Source organism: Brachyhypopomus gauderio, chromosome 4 (assembly GCF_052324685.1).
Source record: "Brachyhypopomus gauderio isolate BG-103 chromosome 4, BGAUD_0.2, whole genome shotgun sequence".
NCBI classification, from domain to species: Eukaryota; Metazoa; Chordata; class Actinopteri; order Gymnotiformes; family Hypopomidae; genus Brachyhypopomus; species Brachyhypopomus gauderio.
The window spans coordinates 29,701,233-29,716,193 of NC_135214.1; the positions used below are offsets into that span (position 1 = coordinate 29,701,233).

The 14,961-nt window shown below is 40.0% G+C and overlaps 2 protein-coding genes and 1 non-coding gene across 9 annotated transcripts; 2 read left to right on the plus strand and 1 right to left on the minus strand.

The window, feature by feature from the left end:
• The first annotated feature begins 727 nt into the window (after positions 1–727).
• On the plus strand, positions 728–9,713 carry tpd52l2a (tpd52 like 2a). 7 transcript variants are annotated; one of them, XM_077003673.1, is made up of 10 exons: positions 728–906; positions 1,316–1,413; positions 1,659–1,807; positions 2,103–2,162; positions 3,562–3,609; positions 6,762–6,863; positions 7,599–7,625; positions 7,843–7,896; positions 8,293–8,354; positions 8,539–9,713. In XM_077003673.1, the coding sequence occupies exons 1-9, from the start codon at positions 888–890 to the stop codon at positions 8,315–8,317; spliced, it is 582 nt and encodes a 193-aa protein (XP_076859788.1). In that variant the 5' UTR covers positions 728–887; the 3' UTR covers positions 8,318–8,354; positions 8,539–9,713. The 7 variants fall into 7 exon arrangements, with proteins under 7 accessions (XP_076859788.1, XP_076859783.1, XP_076859789.1 ...); XM_077003668.1 differs by having other exon boundaries at positions 8,318–8,354; XM_077003674.1 differs by lacking the exon at positions 7,599–7,625.
• Positions 9,714–10,042: 329 nt separating this feature from the next.
• Positions 10,043–10,114, minus strand: trnae-cuc (transfer RNA glutamic acid (anticodon CUC)). The gene has a single exon. It is a non-coding gene; the product is annotated as a tRNA-Glu (tRNA).
• Positions 10,115–10,362: 248 nt separating this feature from the next.
• On the plus strand, positions 10,363–13,100 carry ppdpfa (pancreatic progenitor cell differentiation and proliferation factor a). The gene is made up of 5 exons (XM_077003677.1): positions 10,363–10,540; positions 12,051–12,152; positions 12,319–12,396; positions 12,495–12,591; positions 12,694–13,100. Exons 2-5 carry the CDS (start codon positions 12,098–12,100, stop codon positions 12,821–12,823), a joined length of 360 nt encoding a protein of 119 aa, XP_076859792.1. The 5' UTR covers positions 10,363–10,540; positions 12,051–12,097; the 3' UTR covers positions 12,824–13,100.
• The last annotated feature ends 1,861 nt before the right edge of the window (positions 13,101–14,961 follow it).

Genomic DNA, 14,961 nt, shown 5'->3' on the forward strand with positions numbered 1-14,961 from the left:
TCCATAGCCAAGAAAGACCAACATTATATGCAGACCAACTGACAGATGTTCTCACAGATATCTTCAACATTTTTGAGCAGCACCACCATCCCTATCTTCCAATCAGGATGTGTGTTCTTCATGAGCACACACACAGTCACTTAACTGATATTTACTCCCTCATCTCATCTCTGTATAGCTACTGGTTGAAGTTGCTCTATGTCTTTGTCATTGTTGGTCCTGGGCCGACTCTAGGACGGTTCACAGTTGTTCCAAGATTCTTCCATGTCAAAACAGTTGAAATGCCTTGCCACAGTTTGCCACATTCAGACCAGTTCCTTGGACCTCGTGTCTTGTTTTTCCCCCTGAGACTGCAGTATAAACTGTGAAACCCAGACACGTGTCTTTCCAAACTATATACAATCTATTACAATGGCAGGTGAACTTCAACTGAGTTAGATACATCTCAAGGATAATTAAGTCAGAGAGGATTCACCTGATCACAATTTATAGCGCTACAGCAAAGGGAATATTTTTGTGAACAAAATAATTCAGTGTTTTTTTATTTTAGGTGTGGATTGATTGAAAAAAAAAATCACATAAAATCACATAAAAACATAAATTCACAGCACAGTAAAGTGTGCAATAAGTCAAGTAAATGGATCTGAATACTATCATAACCCATAGTACAGTGTAGCGTATATTTATAAAACATATTGTTGAAGTGCCCCGGGGAGGAGGGTGTTGGTGCGGGACTTTTACGTCACTACCCTCTCCGGAAGTGCGAATCTCGTTGGTCAATAATTCGAAAGCTGCTTTTACTAAACGTCAACAGCGCAGGGACCAACGACTCACTTTAATATTAAACTTTTGCGCGCTAACGTCATTCTGTCTAAATATCCGATACAATGGATTCAGAGAACCGAGGTAAAGTGGCCAAAGAGATTAGCTTAACACGAATGTGTTCCGATACATGTCAGCTGTAGCCTACTTTGTTAACTAGCCAGCATAGCTAGCTATCTATCTCTTGTTAAGTGTAAAAGTGTAAAAGTAGAGAACGAGTAAAGTGACCTAGCGGTAGTTTGTCGTCGATTGTGAAGCATTTATAAAATGGCTCGTTGCAATAATTTGAATGAAAAAACAACAAAAACTTGGCCGTGTTACAATATATTTGATTGTTTCGGTCAGTTGTTAACTAAATTTAACTAAGTGAGCCTTCTTTCCATGTTTACTAGAGTAGGCATCACGATGACACACAAATCCGTGTCCGTCTCTGAAGTCTTAGACGCTTATAACACTGACGTGTAACCGGCTGTCCTGTGTGGTTTGGGTGTAGGCTTCTCCACCATGAACACGGAGAGCGCCAGTGGCGGAACCCTGCCCCCAGGCATGACCGAGGATGAGTCGGTGGAGGTGCAGGTGGAGCTCTTCAAGGTACTGACTGCACTCTCGGGCCTCCCAAACCTCTCCGCTCCCATCGGACAGCGTTTCCTGCTCACCTCCACAGGAAACTCCAGCCTGTCCACTTTCTTTTTGTGCTTCATTGCCTTATAATTAACATTTTCATTGCTAAATCGATGATGCAAGGTGGCTTAGGCTTAGAAGCGTGAATGATGTACAGTATTTTAAGTCATGTTTGCATGCAGCTGTGTTGCTTATTTTGTACTTGCCTTTTCCAGGTGGAGGAGGAGATTCTGACACTTAGGCAGGTTCTTGCTGCGAAAGAGAGGCATGCTGCAGAGCTGAGGAGGAGACTGGGTATAAACCCTCTCTCTGAGTTTAAACAGAACATCAGCAAAAGCTGGCAAGAGGTCCAGTCCTCCAACGCGTGAGTACTGAAAGGCACTCCCTCTTATCCTTAAGTCATGATTGATTTCTACACAAATGTCCTCCCCGTAGCCATAGGAAACACCTATTTCCAGCTTCGCTTTTATGGGGATTTCTTTTTTGGCCATTCATCTGTTCATCTGTAAACTTGATTTTATGGTGTGAGTCTAGATCACTTTTTCCCTGAATCTTTCTCTCCATCTCTAGAGTTGTCTGTTAACATCCTGTTAGGGAACATAGCAGCTAGACTTGATGTTTCTTTCTTATTATTTTCTTCACAATATTTCTTCTTCTAGTTATATGAAAACCTCACAGACTCTTGGAGACTTGAATGACAGAGTTAAGTCATCTAACCTGTGAGTTTTCCCCTTTACTTACTTCCCTAACGTGTACGTGAGAACTAATACTTCTCCCTCAGACAAGTTAGGAGTTGGCCTGATTGTCCCTTCAGTTATGGCTAACATATTTGCCTACTAATATATGTGTAATTTACTAGAATAATGGAAATCATTTGCCAAGTTCTGGCCTATCAAGTCATCTAACTATACTTTTTGTTAGCGCTAACTGAACCTGGCTAACTTCTATAACTTCATGATGGGCACTCTAGTCACAATTTAAGCCTACAGGAAGTTGACTATATTAGAAACTGAAATTATTTTTAAAGGAATATCCATTTAACATTTATGAATGCCACCTAATGTTTGTTATACATGGCATTTTGAAACAGAAAATTTTAAAATGTCAGGAGAGACAGTATCAGAATTAAACAGGATCCAGACATTTCCTGGTGTTTCCATTATTTTCTCTTCTCCTCGCATGCAGTCACAACAGTATACTATCTCTGCTAAAATTCCTACATATATTTTTAGGCTGTGCTATATCTGAGAACTTAAGTAACAATTTCTCTGAAAAATGAAACCGTTCTTTTGCTTCTTATTTCCCCAATGATATTGAAATTGTTGGGGTTTTTTTTTTTTTTTGCTTAAAGTCAGAAGCTTCTTGGTTGGGCAAAGACATCTGTGCTATGCTTTTTTTAGCAACTGGAACACTCGTACACAATTAGATGAACTGAAGGTGAGGAATGTGACTTCAGCTCAGCCTGTGTGTGACGCTTTTTCTTTGCAGTTACCCAGTCATTAAAAAACATTTCCTCCCAGTACATGGAAGGTTGAAAATGAATGAGGTTATGTTGCAACATTTGGTCAAGAAAGAGAAGTCTAACCTGTTTTAGGAATCTGTCAACTTTGAGGGCTGGGCTCATGTGATGATGTTTACATAATACTTTGTATACCTAGACCTTAATAAAGTCCCACAGATTTCCTAGCTAACCCAGTTTTCTTTTATAACCAGGTTTAAGAAAAATATTTGTATTTGAAGCTAAATGTGTTTAGTTTGACCTATTTACCTTTCCCCTTTTTATTCTTTTATTGTCTTTTTCATTTCAGTGTAGACCAACTTTTGTTTTTTTTTTTTTAAAGTCCTTTTTTATAAAAGTCCTGATCTACAACTAAAGCTGGAAGTGTTGCCACCACCACAACAAAACTGGGAATTGTGATATGTTGATAAAATTAGTCACATAAATATATAGGTGCATAAATATATAGTCATTATGAAATGTTTATTATTAATAAACATTTGTTTCCTTTTACAAAACACCATAGTTTATCAGTAAAACATATACATTGTCATAATGTAATTTGAAGATTTGTTTATGCCTGCTTGTTTGTGTGTGTGTGTGTGTGTGTGTGTGTGTAGTTATCTTACAGCTTCTGCTACTTTGGATGACATTAGCCACTCCGATGCGTGAGTTTGATTCTTCTGTTGTATTTAATTTTAATGTGTTCTGTGTCATTGTAAATTTGTCTCAGTTCTATTCGGACGTTTTGAAAAGATTCATTTAAATTTCCTAAAGCTGTCTTCACAGGCTGAATGTTTAGGGTCGAAGATGAAAGAATTAGTGATAATTCTTAATCATGGAATTATTGAAGTAGTAATTTATATAGTAGATTTTTCACAGGATAGGGCACTTTCAAAGCAAAGTATAAAAAACTAAAAAGCAAAATGACAAAATGCAACTAATGCTTCAGTATTAATGAAAATAAATTTAAACTACAGCTGATAAAGTATAATATAGTATAAAAATGTTGGCTTGTATTTATTCTTGAGCGAGGAGAGACTTGGAGTCTCACGCATGGTGGAAGAAGGTGTTCCAGAGTGTGAGGACAGTAGCACTGAACGGTTTAGTTTAGTGTTTGGATCTGGCTGAGGGAGGCATGAGGACGTGAAGCAGAAGGAAGCTCAGTTCAGACTGCAGAGGGCATATCTCTGTTAGCATTGTGACAGGTATGCTCTGATTTTATTAGTATTAACATTGCCGCAAAAAAAAAAAAAACATTGGAATTAGTTGAAGCAAATTAGTAATTTGAGTTAACGTTTATATTTGAAGGTGGTTTTAGATCCTTATAAAAAAAGAATATTTTTTGTGTTCTATAAAGTTCCCTTCATTATTTCCTTAATATTATTTTTAGTAATGGAGTCTAGAGCAGAGAATGTGAATATTGGTCTCTTTTTGTAATTTTTCAATTACTTTTTAATATGTATAATAATTAGTGGTGGGGCGTTAACGGCGTTCGTTAATTTGATACTCTTATCGGGCGATATAAAAATTATCGCCGTTAATCTATTCTTAAAGTTGGGTTGGGAAATGGATCAAAATGGGTGAGCAAACTATGATGAGTTTCAACTTGATAGTTTAGCTCGGCTGTATTCCTAACCAAATTGCACAGTAGGGGCGAGAACGAGTTTTCAAACCTGTGAATTACAAATCGGACGTGTGTTTACATGGATGCAGCCACGAAGTCGCCCGGTTTGCTTCATGGAAAATTCATTTTAGGAACGTAAAGTGTTATTGGAGCGGAGCTCGGAGCGGTCGTTTTCTGCACGGTCCTAGCGCTAGATTCGTCGATATTTAAATATTTCTTTTTAACCGTTAAAACTGCAGAGGACCAAAACCGGCTTTTGAAAAAGTCCCCCCCAAATTACTTCCGTGAGGTTAAATGTACTAAATATTGGCTTACATTTCAAATATCATGTTTAGCTGAATAAACATGTTATCAACCCCTTTTAATGTACAGTATGTAGGCTTACAAATTCATGTTTAACTGAATAAACCGTTGAACATGAGTAGCCTACATTTTATTGAGCATGTTTTTTTTTCTTCAAGTATCAAAGTAGAACAGCTTTCTCAAGCAGTCATTGATGCATTTTGGAAACAGGAGATGAGCCCCTGGTCTAATGCACCCTCTGTATTAAGAAACCCTATCTCAAAGACTGACTTTTAGTCATTACTTGGGTAGCACGCATATGAGCCATTTTTATATAGATTAATCTAAATTAATTTCAAGATTTCAGTGAGAATAATCTAGATAAAAAAATTTAATCTATGCCCACCCCTAATAATATGTGCTATTATGACCTAGTCATACTAAGGCTGGTTAGTTATGTCTTCTGAGGTTTGATGAGAATATTGACTGTTGCTGACATCTAAAATCTGTCATCCACTTTAATCTCTCTTGCTGGGTCAGGCCTATTATGGTTAGGGGTTGTCCACAATTTACCTCTGAAAGTGGAGAGACTGGTTGTTCTTGCCCCATTCCCACGTGCAGGTTTCCTCCGCCCCCCTTCACGTTGGCTTTGCTCTGGTGCGTTGCCGCACGCGTGCTCTGAAAGATACCCAGCACACTGGCACAAACTTAATGTGCTTTTCTTTGTTTTGGGAAGGTCACACACGTGGACAAATTGACCTTATATGCTCTTGCTTGTGGTCGCTCTGCGTTTCCAGAAGTTGTCGACCAACCCTTTTGTTGTTTGATGACTCTTGGCAGAGCTGTTGTACAGACGTTTCAAGAGCAAGTGAACAAAAAGGTTCTCGAGTGCACAGGACAAAATCTGAGTTCGCAAACCTCTCTGAACGAGATTGCAGCAGGTTCAGTTTGAGCGTTCTCTTATTTCTCTCTCTCTCTCTCTCTCTCTCTCTCTCCATGATCAAACTCGTTGAAAGTGCTCTTGAACCTTGGCGAGTAAGCAAATGCCATATGGAGGCATGTGCCACGGTCGGGAAGAGCATGCAGAGCTTGTAAAGTGTGTGGAGGCAAAGTGGATGATTGTGGCTGTAGCTCAGCCAAGCCAGTGGAGTAGGACGGGAAGTTGTGGTCTCCCATCAGCTCAGCCATGTGCATAGGAGAACACGCCAGGGGATCAGCTGATGGCACTGGGAGTTTAAACTGGCTGAGTGGCTTCTGATAATAGCATCTTATGACTAAGGTCATTGGGAAGGGCATTGGAGTTGCTGTGTGTTTTGGAGAGATTACTGTATAGGCATGGGCTTGTAGGAGACTGAGTAAACTGTAAGCAACGTCACACTGGTTGACCTAAGGTCATGTCTGAAAAACAGGTGCTTGTTTGACTCAACTGTGACCCTCGGTCATGTTGCTGCTACTGCCTACGTTTGGTAAACCAGTGACAACTGTGATTTAATGAGGACTGAATCTTTTTGATTTGTGTCTAGGTGTTGTGGAAGTATACAGAGTCCCTGTGCCTATTGTCCTCTGTTTGGTAGCTAGAGAAGTACTTTTGTTTCAGTTCACAGAGGAATTAGTAGTATATGCAAGTTGAACATTTATAGAAGAACCCATTTAAACGCTATTGTAACCCTAACCTTAAAGCTAAATATATCCTAGTTAAAAAACGATTTTAGTCTTAATCCTGACCAGCCTCACAAAGTGTATACTCGTTTGCCATAAGAGAGACACAGACATCTAATCTCTCGCATGACTGGTGCAGTTTTTCCTCTTTCAACCAAGCAGTTATTTTTGAGTAAAAAAAAAGCTACAGTTTACCAATATTCTTGTCTACTCAGCAAGCTGTGTGAAAGAGCATCTTCCACCTCTCTGCAGATATAAGAAGACACAAGAGACCCTCTCCCAGGCTGGTCAGATGACCTCATCAGCTTTGTCCACAATGGGCTCAGCCATCAAGAATAGACTAGGAGATCTGAGGTAAGATTTCTCTTCCTTTATTTCACACTCATCTCAATCAGTTTTCCTTCTACACCTTGACATTTTCTTTCCTCTTTTTCATTGTCCTTTAATCAACTTAATGTTCTTGATTACTAACTACACTAATGCATTTCTTAAAAATCTAAATTTTTCATTGAGAAATGTTCTAATTTGACTGTTGGATCTAGATTGTCTTTTGCTGACAAGCAGTAAATGTTTATTTAAATCCTCCAAGCACAAAAAAACACTTCATGATAACCTTGGATTTTTTTTTACATATTATTTTAATATGTCAAATCCACAGAAACAGCTACAAATAAAGAGTATTTCCATGTTGTCACAACACTACCAAATAGGTGCCCTGTACGAGAGGTCCAAAGGCTTGAGTTGAATTCTGTGTTTCATAATCATACAAAAACCATGTTTGCATGTTGCATTAATAATCTCATGAATGGGAATTTGACCTGTCTTGTAGTGTCCTCTGTACAAACAAACACTACACCTGTGCAAACAGACCACAGCCTGCCTTTCCAGTTTCATTAGAAAGCAGTGATGCATTTTCCTAGCTCTCAGACTGCCTCTCATTTCACCTTTTCCTCACAACCGATTTGACCTTTCATACGAAGGTGTGCTCCGACAGTAACTCCTTAGCTGGACCAGTTGTTGCCTTTTATCCATTGAAATGCTCCGTTGTTTATGATTTTGTTTCCTTTATTGCTGCCTTGGAATGGTCAGAGCTCTAACTTACACTAACCCACCTGGGTAAGATCCTACTGAGGACCTCCTTCATACAACCCATAGCTGTAGCCGAGATTTTTGTCATTTCTGTTACACTTGCTGATATTGGTCGGTCTGTATTGGTTACATAACACACCTGCTGCCTATAGTTGATTTGCTGTGGGTTCTTTGCTCTGTGCTCGGCTAACCTTGTCTGCCTGCTTTAATGCTCCTGCCTCTGTTTCCGCACTGCTCCCTGAAGTAACAGCTATAACGGCTACTCCATGCGCCAGTCCCTAAGTATGCCAACTATGAGGTAAAGTACCGGGTGCTCCAGGTCTCTCAGCCAAACTCTTGCCTCTCGGCGGTGGGTGTGTCCGGGGGAAGCTGGGCTGAGTTCACCCCTGCTCTCCCTCAGACACTGTTCTCCCGCTGCGACCACACCTCACTCTCAGTCTCGGGCTACATCTCCACTGCACTCTTCTCAAACGCGCTGATTTGGCTCGCGCAGTACGGGTTAGCCCCAGTACTTGAGACTGAGAACACACATCCTGTATTAACAGAAGTTCATGGCAAATATCTAACAGCTTTTTTTTTTGTTTCATTCTTGTTCTTCAGAACTACACATGTGAGATGTTTCTTTCTTTTTCTTCTGCATAATTGTTTAAAATCTGAAATCTCATACATGGCAAGATTTTTCGGTTTGTTTTAGGAGTGCATTTCTTAACTTCCCTTAGGAACTCATCGACCTTTAAAAACATTGAAGACAAAATGGTAAGCATTGCAAGTGACGGCCTCATTTTTCAAAACATTATGAAATTATTACATAACCTATTCACAATGAATCTTAAAGCTCATAGTTTCATATTGTCCCTGACAACTTTTAGATGCACTGCACACAGCTGTTATGATCAATATACATGCATTTTCACATCTGATGACTCTTTGTTGCTTTAAGACCAAGGCCATGACGGGAAAATCAGATGATGACACACCTCCCCCACCTGGCGACAACTCCACCATCTGAGCCGGAAGCATGCTGACCTCTGACCTACATGAGCCCTTGGCCACTGGAGCTGACAGCAGAGAGATTTATAAACGAGCCAACAAATAAGGTCCTTGTACTAAAGCCCCAAATGCTGTCATTGAGGACACGCGTTTCATCTCATTCTTCTAAAAGAAACCCACTTAGAGCTAACCTTGTGTGAGTGTGTAAATCTTGCAGGAACTCAAACTGTGAGAATCCCAAAGGTTGATGTGCTTTTGAATGTGTCAAAAGGGTATTGCAGTTGGGTCTGGTCTGGGATGAATGCGGTCATTGACTGCCATTCACACAAGCTGTGAATCATGCCAGTCTGATGCAGTGTATCCTCTCTAGGAGACACACTAGGCGAAACACAAAGGCTTCTTTGGCAGTACAAAATGCTACTCCATCTGATTGTTACTTTATTACACTGCTTCTTAAACGCTTATTTCTCAGGGCTAAAGGTGCTACACTTTAGACTGTAATGTGGTCAGCATAACGGGTGTCTTAACAGTTTTTACTGCTTTGAGATTTCTGAGGTAAACGCCACCTGGTTTGATCTGAATTTATTTTTGTCAAATTATACAGTAGTCCAGTCATCCCACTTTCTACTTGTTTTATAAACGAAGTTTATATTCACATTTATTTCTGTTACAGTGAAGGATTTTGTTAGTTGTGCATATAGTTTTGGTATGGGGTAATATATGTTTTGTCTTTTGCTTTTGTTAAATGAATGGTGGAGAGAAATATTTGGGCATTCAGATAAAAGTGCAAGGGCTTAGTTTATAAAACTGACAGATAATACAAAACCAGTAGGTTGAAGATGTTTCATGCATATTTTTGGGTAGGGGAAAAAGTGAAATGCAATATGAATTGAACTCACCGGTATTATTTTGTTACATTATTTTTGAAATGATCTCATCTGAGGATTAATGAGTTTGCCAATATGATTTGTTTAATGTGCTTAAACTGTTGCCTTGATCCTGAACACACATGAACCAGACCACTGTATCTGTGCGTAGTGCTATAATGCTGTAACATAGGTTTTGGGTTATTTAAAATGAACATTGTTAAAGAAATGCATAAATAAAGGGAGGTGGTGAAAACATTTTCTTTGAGAGTTTTCCTTTTAGTTTGAATCCATAGTTTATGGCGTTAATGTTCATGATGCTCAAACCATATCATGTTGGACATTCTAATGCCGACGTTAGACTGTTGGTTGCAATCGCTTTTTTGCCAAAATCGGTTGTCTGGTTGTATCGGAGTAGGTATATGAAACAGCAGATGGCGTCAGACGACGTTACATTTAGTCTTCCATGCAGGTAACTTTTAATCTGGGGCAAAATGTAACCGATGGCTTGCTTTGACTAAATGGTTTATTTTTTTCTGAACAGTTGGCATGCGTGATTTTCCAAGAGGGCCCAAAAGGAAAACTTCATTCCCTGACCGGGAATCGAACCCGGGCCGCGGCGGTGAGAGCGCCGAATCCTAACCACTAGACCACCAGGGATGTTTAAATGGTCTTTGAAATACATTATTATATTTCTAATAGAAAGTTAAAAACGCCATTTAATGACGATAATTAAAAACATTATTTGTGTGATTCATGCGTGACTGACATCGATAGTAAGTTAATACGGCGAAGCTCAAGAAGTCAGGTAAGTCGTTACTATTTGCCAAACCACGCCCCTTGGTACGAGTCTTCTGCTCTTGCGCTGACGTATTTTTTTCTAAAGGATAAAATGCTGCGGAGCGCAACCTGCTCTAGAGTTCGGTACTGAGACAACAGGAGGACCTTGGAGGGTTCTGCCCCAAAACCTACACACAAATGGGCTCCGACGCCTAGCACTTATCCCACCAAATATCGTCGACCAGTTGAGATCCGGAATTGAACAGCTGCGTTCTGAACACCAGAAGATTCAGATATTAAACAACGGTATGATTCACTTAGATTCGTTTTAATTCAATACATTTTTGAAGTTAAAATGTGCCACGTTTTGTCATTAACTGGATTTTATGTATGCGACGTGTAGAACAAAAATGTTTAGTGAACTTGGGACCTGCCATTTTGTGTTTAGAACTTACTGAAACTTATTTTAAAACGATTTTCATCTCAATGTTTCTTTGTTTTCAGCCTCAAGATGAATTAATGGCCTAGTATTTGTAAGACTTGCTTCAGATGTTTAAAAACTTGACGTTTGTCTCTCCTCCCTGTCTATTTAAAAAAAATGTCTAAAACCTACACTGTAGAACAGTTTACACAACCCTGTGGTGTGATTGGTTTATCCTTGAGACTGTTTACCTGCTGTGTAACACATGCAGGTATTCTGTAGGTTTGGCTCGAAATCCCTGGTCCTGGGGTGTTTCCATGTGCTTGGTTCTACATGCTGTCAGCAACTGTATCTTTTAGAAAAATGTAAAAAAAAAAAACAACCAAAAACCCAAACAATATAAAGACTCGTATATGGATGTGCCATTTAACATAAAAGTCCTTTTTGTTTGTTGTTACCCTCTGCACTTTTCCAACTCGTACATGATTAGTGATAATAACATGTTTATGACGGTTTTGGAGGATAAAGTTGCCATAAAGGCTTATGTTTCTTATCATACATTTCAGGTTCACTCCACTGTCCATTATCTCAGGTGTCATCTTTGGTTTTAATACCAAATTTTTCCATGTTCTTAAATAAAGCATTAATCTTCTCATGATGATAGGGTGTACACTGCAATTCAGAGAAATGTATTGCCTTTACAGAACCACCTCACCTAGAGCAGGCATTCTTCCCTGTCTCTAAGTCAGAAAGGACTAATGTCCATTGTGCTTTATTTCCATGTGCAAACACAACCTCGGTGAGTCATTGCAGTTCAGTGCATATAGGGCTTAACGAGGACACCCACATGGTCTCGCTGTCCTTGTCCTAGCCAGAGTGCCTTTCTTGGTCCATTGGAGAGTTCCACGCAGTGTGAGCTGACGCGTGCGCACCCTCTGTAGCCCTTTTGGGGCCTTTTCAAAGCTAGGCGGATAGGTGGACTCGGAAATCCAACTCTCCTGACTGCAGCTGTCTGCATATGCCATTAGAGTCCGATCCTAAGGAAGCATTTGCCTGAGATGGTCATCGGAAAACGTTCTGACTGTGCTGCTAAATGTAGTGCTTACTTTTCTGCAAATACTCTGTGAAATCTTACTTACTCATCAGCAAGACACATGCTAGCTGACCAAACCTAACCACCAGTGCACATGTTGTGTGAGCATCAATGTCCTGCTTCACAGGAGTTGTTATGGGTTCTAAGTTGAGACCACTAGCAAACTTCTGTCTTTGCAGGATGCTTTCTGAGCTTTCCTGTCCTGCTGGGGAAAGCTATTTTATTCTGCTATAGTCATGTGGCATAAGCATCTGACCCATGCCTCCTTTCTGTCCCATCATAACCATTCCTATCTTCCACAGGGAGGGTTTTCATCTTCTCCTCGGTTAACACTTGAAGGTTAGGAAACATGGCAGCTATTCCATCTGGAGGCTCCCTCGTTGCAACCCATGACTACTACCGAAGTGAGTTCTCAACTCTTACATTTAGCATATGTTATGTTGTATGTTTACATATATTTCATATTTTTAAATCTTTTTTTCTGCACATAATGGACTTGAAGTGGTTTACTCAGAAGTAACCTCTCTTTGGCGTTTGTCTATTTACTCACTGTTGATGTAAATGTTTCAGGGCGCATAGGATCAACATCCAGTAACAGTTCCTGTGGCAGTTCGGAGTATTCTGGGGAAGTCATTCCACACCCCCCAGGTACAAACGCAAGCCATTTATTTATTTCTATTAAATTCTGTATTAAAATTTTAAGATCACTGCCTAATGTATTAGGGTATTATGGGATCCATTTGCAGGTCTACCCAAGCAAGATTCAGGTCACTGGTGGTCCAGTTTCTTTTTTGGGAAACAGATTCAGACAGTTGTTCCAAATGGATCTGACACCCAACATAAGTGAGTCTAATGGAGTGGCACTTTGACTGCTAGTTGATCGCATGCATCTGTTTCCCTTGGTGACTCCTTCCTGACTGGCTGCCCTGTGGTTGATAATGTTAGGACTGGAACGTACACGCTGGCTAACGGTCAGGTGACTTGCGTGGCCCAGAACATGGTGGTGAAGAGGAAACTAAGTGACAGCAGTGACTCTGGGAAGCAAGAGATCACCACCAACCCCCCTGCCTCCTAAACTCCACCCACCTCCCAACCCTCCACCCTGAAGTCACCGTGTGCTGATGCAGGCGATGGAGGCTCCATCTTCCCACCAATATTTTTTCTTTTGTTTTTTTTTTACTTTCAGTAGAACGGGCTGCTTTTTTTTGTGTTTTTAATGCCACTATTTACTGATGACCAAAACCATTTCATGAAGTCCAAAGAGGAAAATGTTAGCATGGCTTTGACCACTTTGTAATTGTCTGCTCTGTCATCATATTATTTTGCCTTTGAATAAATGACTGCAGCCTGTGTTTCGGTATCCTTTGTGATTGCTATATAACTAGATGTTACAACCACATTATGATGTTCCTTCAATTTCTCAGGCAGTAGCTTTTTTTACATGGATGCATTTACAGTATGTAGGCTTTGGATCAAACTTTAAATGATCTACTGCAACATTTTTATCACAACCAAGCCAAAGGCTATTCATGTAAGAATGTACGTTATATATTTCTCATTAAAGAGAACATACTCTCTAAATATGCTATACTTGTGGTATAACAAAGTACAATTAATAATGAATAGAATAATGAATATGAATTTTAAAACAACATGATAAAATCTCCCATTATGATTTACCTTGAATGATTGTATGTCATTTATATCCATAAGATATCCTGTAAAACTCAGTTTGGGGTGGCAGCACCATGAATACCCAAATATATGGCCTCTTGATAATGTCTTGCAAATACATGATTTGTGGTGTGTATATGCAAAATTTATCCCATAAAGCCCACAAACTTCCGCCTACTCCTACCAGAAGCAAAAAGGCAAAAAACTGATTGGTATTTTCAAAAGCCAAGAATGTTTTTGTTACTTTCTGCCCAGAAAATGTCTCTCTACACTTTTTTATGATCCTTTCTCTGATGAACTGCCTGGGAACACAGCAGCTGAGATTAAGCAGGCTTTCGCCCAGCTGGATAAGCCAGTGATGACAAGCAGCCACTGCTAATGCTGCTTGTGTAATTGCACACCTGTTTGGAAAAATAAGTCAGGACAGACATACCATGATGGAGCCGGCATGTGGAGTGTCTGAGTTATACTGTTCTGTTCCAGATCCCTGGCTGAGTGGAGTTTGTCCATATGGTTCAGCACAGATAATCTGTTGCTCGAGCATATGTGCATGTTTTTTTTGCAATTGTTTAAATACACTTTCTGAACGAGCTGCTATTTCCAAAACATCTGACCCAGATGTCAGAAAACTGCAAGAGAATGATGACTATCAATAGCGCATATACCGAGACACACTTACCACTTACCTGTTCGAACGGCTTATTAATGCAAACATCGAATCAGCTAATCCCATGAAAGCAACACAGTCAGAAAATGACACTGGGGATTTCACACACAACCATCTCTATGGATTATAAAGAATGGTCAGAAAAAGAGAACAAGTCCTGTGAGCAGCAGTTATCTGGGCAAAACTGCCATTATTGATGCCTGAAGGTCTGAAGAGAATGGCCAGACTAATCTAAGCTGATAGAAAGACAATGATAACTCAAATGACCCCCTATTACCACTAAGGTATGCAGAAGAGCATCCCTGAAAGCACAACACGACGAACCTTGAAGCAGAAGGGCTTCATGCCAGCTGCCACTCCTATAGACCAACAAGGCCATAGCTTTGTTGTTGCTTGAAAGGGAGTCTAACCCAATACTAGCAAGGTGCACCTAACACACTGGCCAGTGAGTGCATGCTATTATAAGTATAATTACGTATACATAGACAGTTTCATGTTAGGAAGTTTGCAAGGACATGTTCCTTTGACTGAAGGTACACTTCTGATGACAGTGTGGATACTCTACCAATAACTATTCCACGTCTGACTCCATCTCTAATAAAAGCAGAAGCCAGAAACCATGTCTGGCATCAAACATAAATTCCTGGTGGGTTTTCCATTGGATGTTTTTCCACCCGTCCAAAGAACCAGTTCTCTGTCCTGGCAAGCAGAACACACACTTGCCCTCGTTGGTGATGGTGTGCATCAGAATGCTCTCTCCTTCAGGGGGTGGCTGCCTCTGTGACACTGTAATCGTGTCTTTAACTTGCCACTGGCCACACAACTGGCCACATTTCAATGGTGTTAAGTTCATAATATATTATATATAATAA

What these genes read in the sequence shown, in the direction of transcription:
- tpd52l2a (XM_077003668.1), top strand. An exon ending in GAGGTCCAGTCCTCCAACGC is followed by an intron (nt 1,808 to 2,102) that starts GTGAGTACTGAA and finishes TTCTTCTTCTAG; the next exon opens with TTATATGAAAACCTCACAGA. An exon ending in GACATTAGCCACTCCGATGC is followed by an intron (nt 3,610 to 6,761) that starts GTGAGTTTGATT and finishes ACCTCTCTGCAG; the next exon opens with ATATAAGAAGACACAAGAGA.
- ppdpfa (XM_077003677.1), top strand. Translation starts at nt 12,098, where the DNA reads ATGGCAGCTATTCCATCTGGAGGCTCCCTCGTTGCAACCCATGACTAC. An exon ending in AGTCATTCCACACCCCCCAG is followed by an intron (nt 12,397 to 12,494) that starts GTACAAACGCAA and finishes ATCCATTTGCAG; the next exon opens with GTCTACCCAAGCAAGATTCA. An exon ending in GGATCTGACACCCAACATAA is followed by an intron (nt 12,592 to 12,693) that starts GTGAGTCTAATG and finishes TGATAATGTTAG; the next exon opens with GACTGGAACGTACACGCTGG.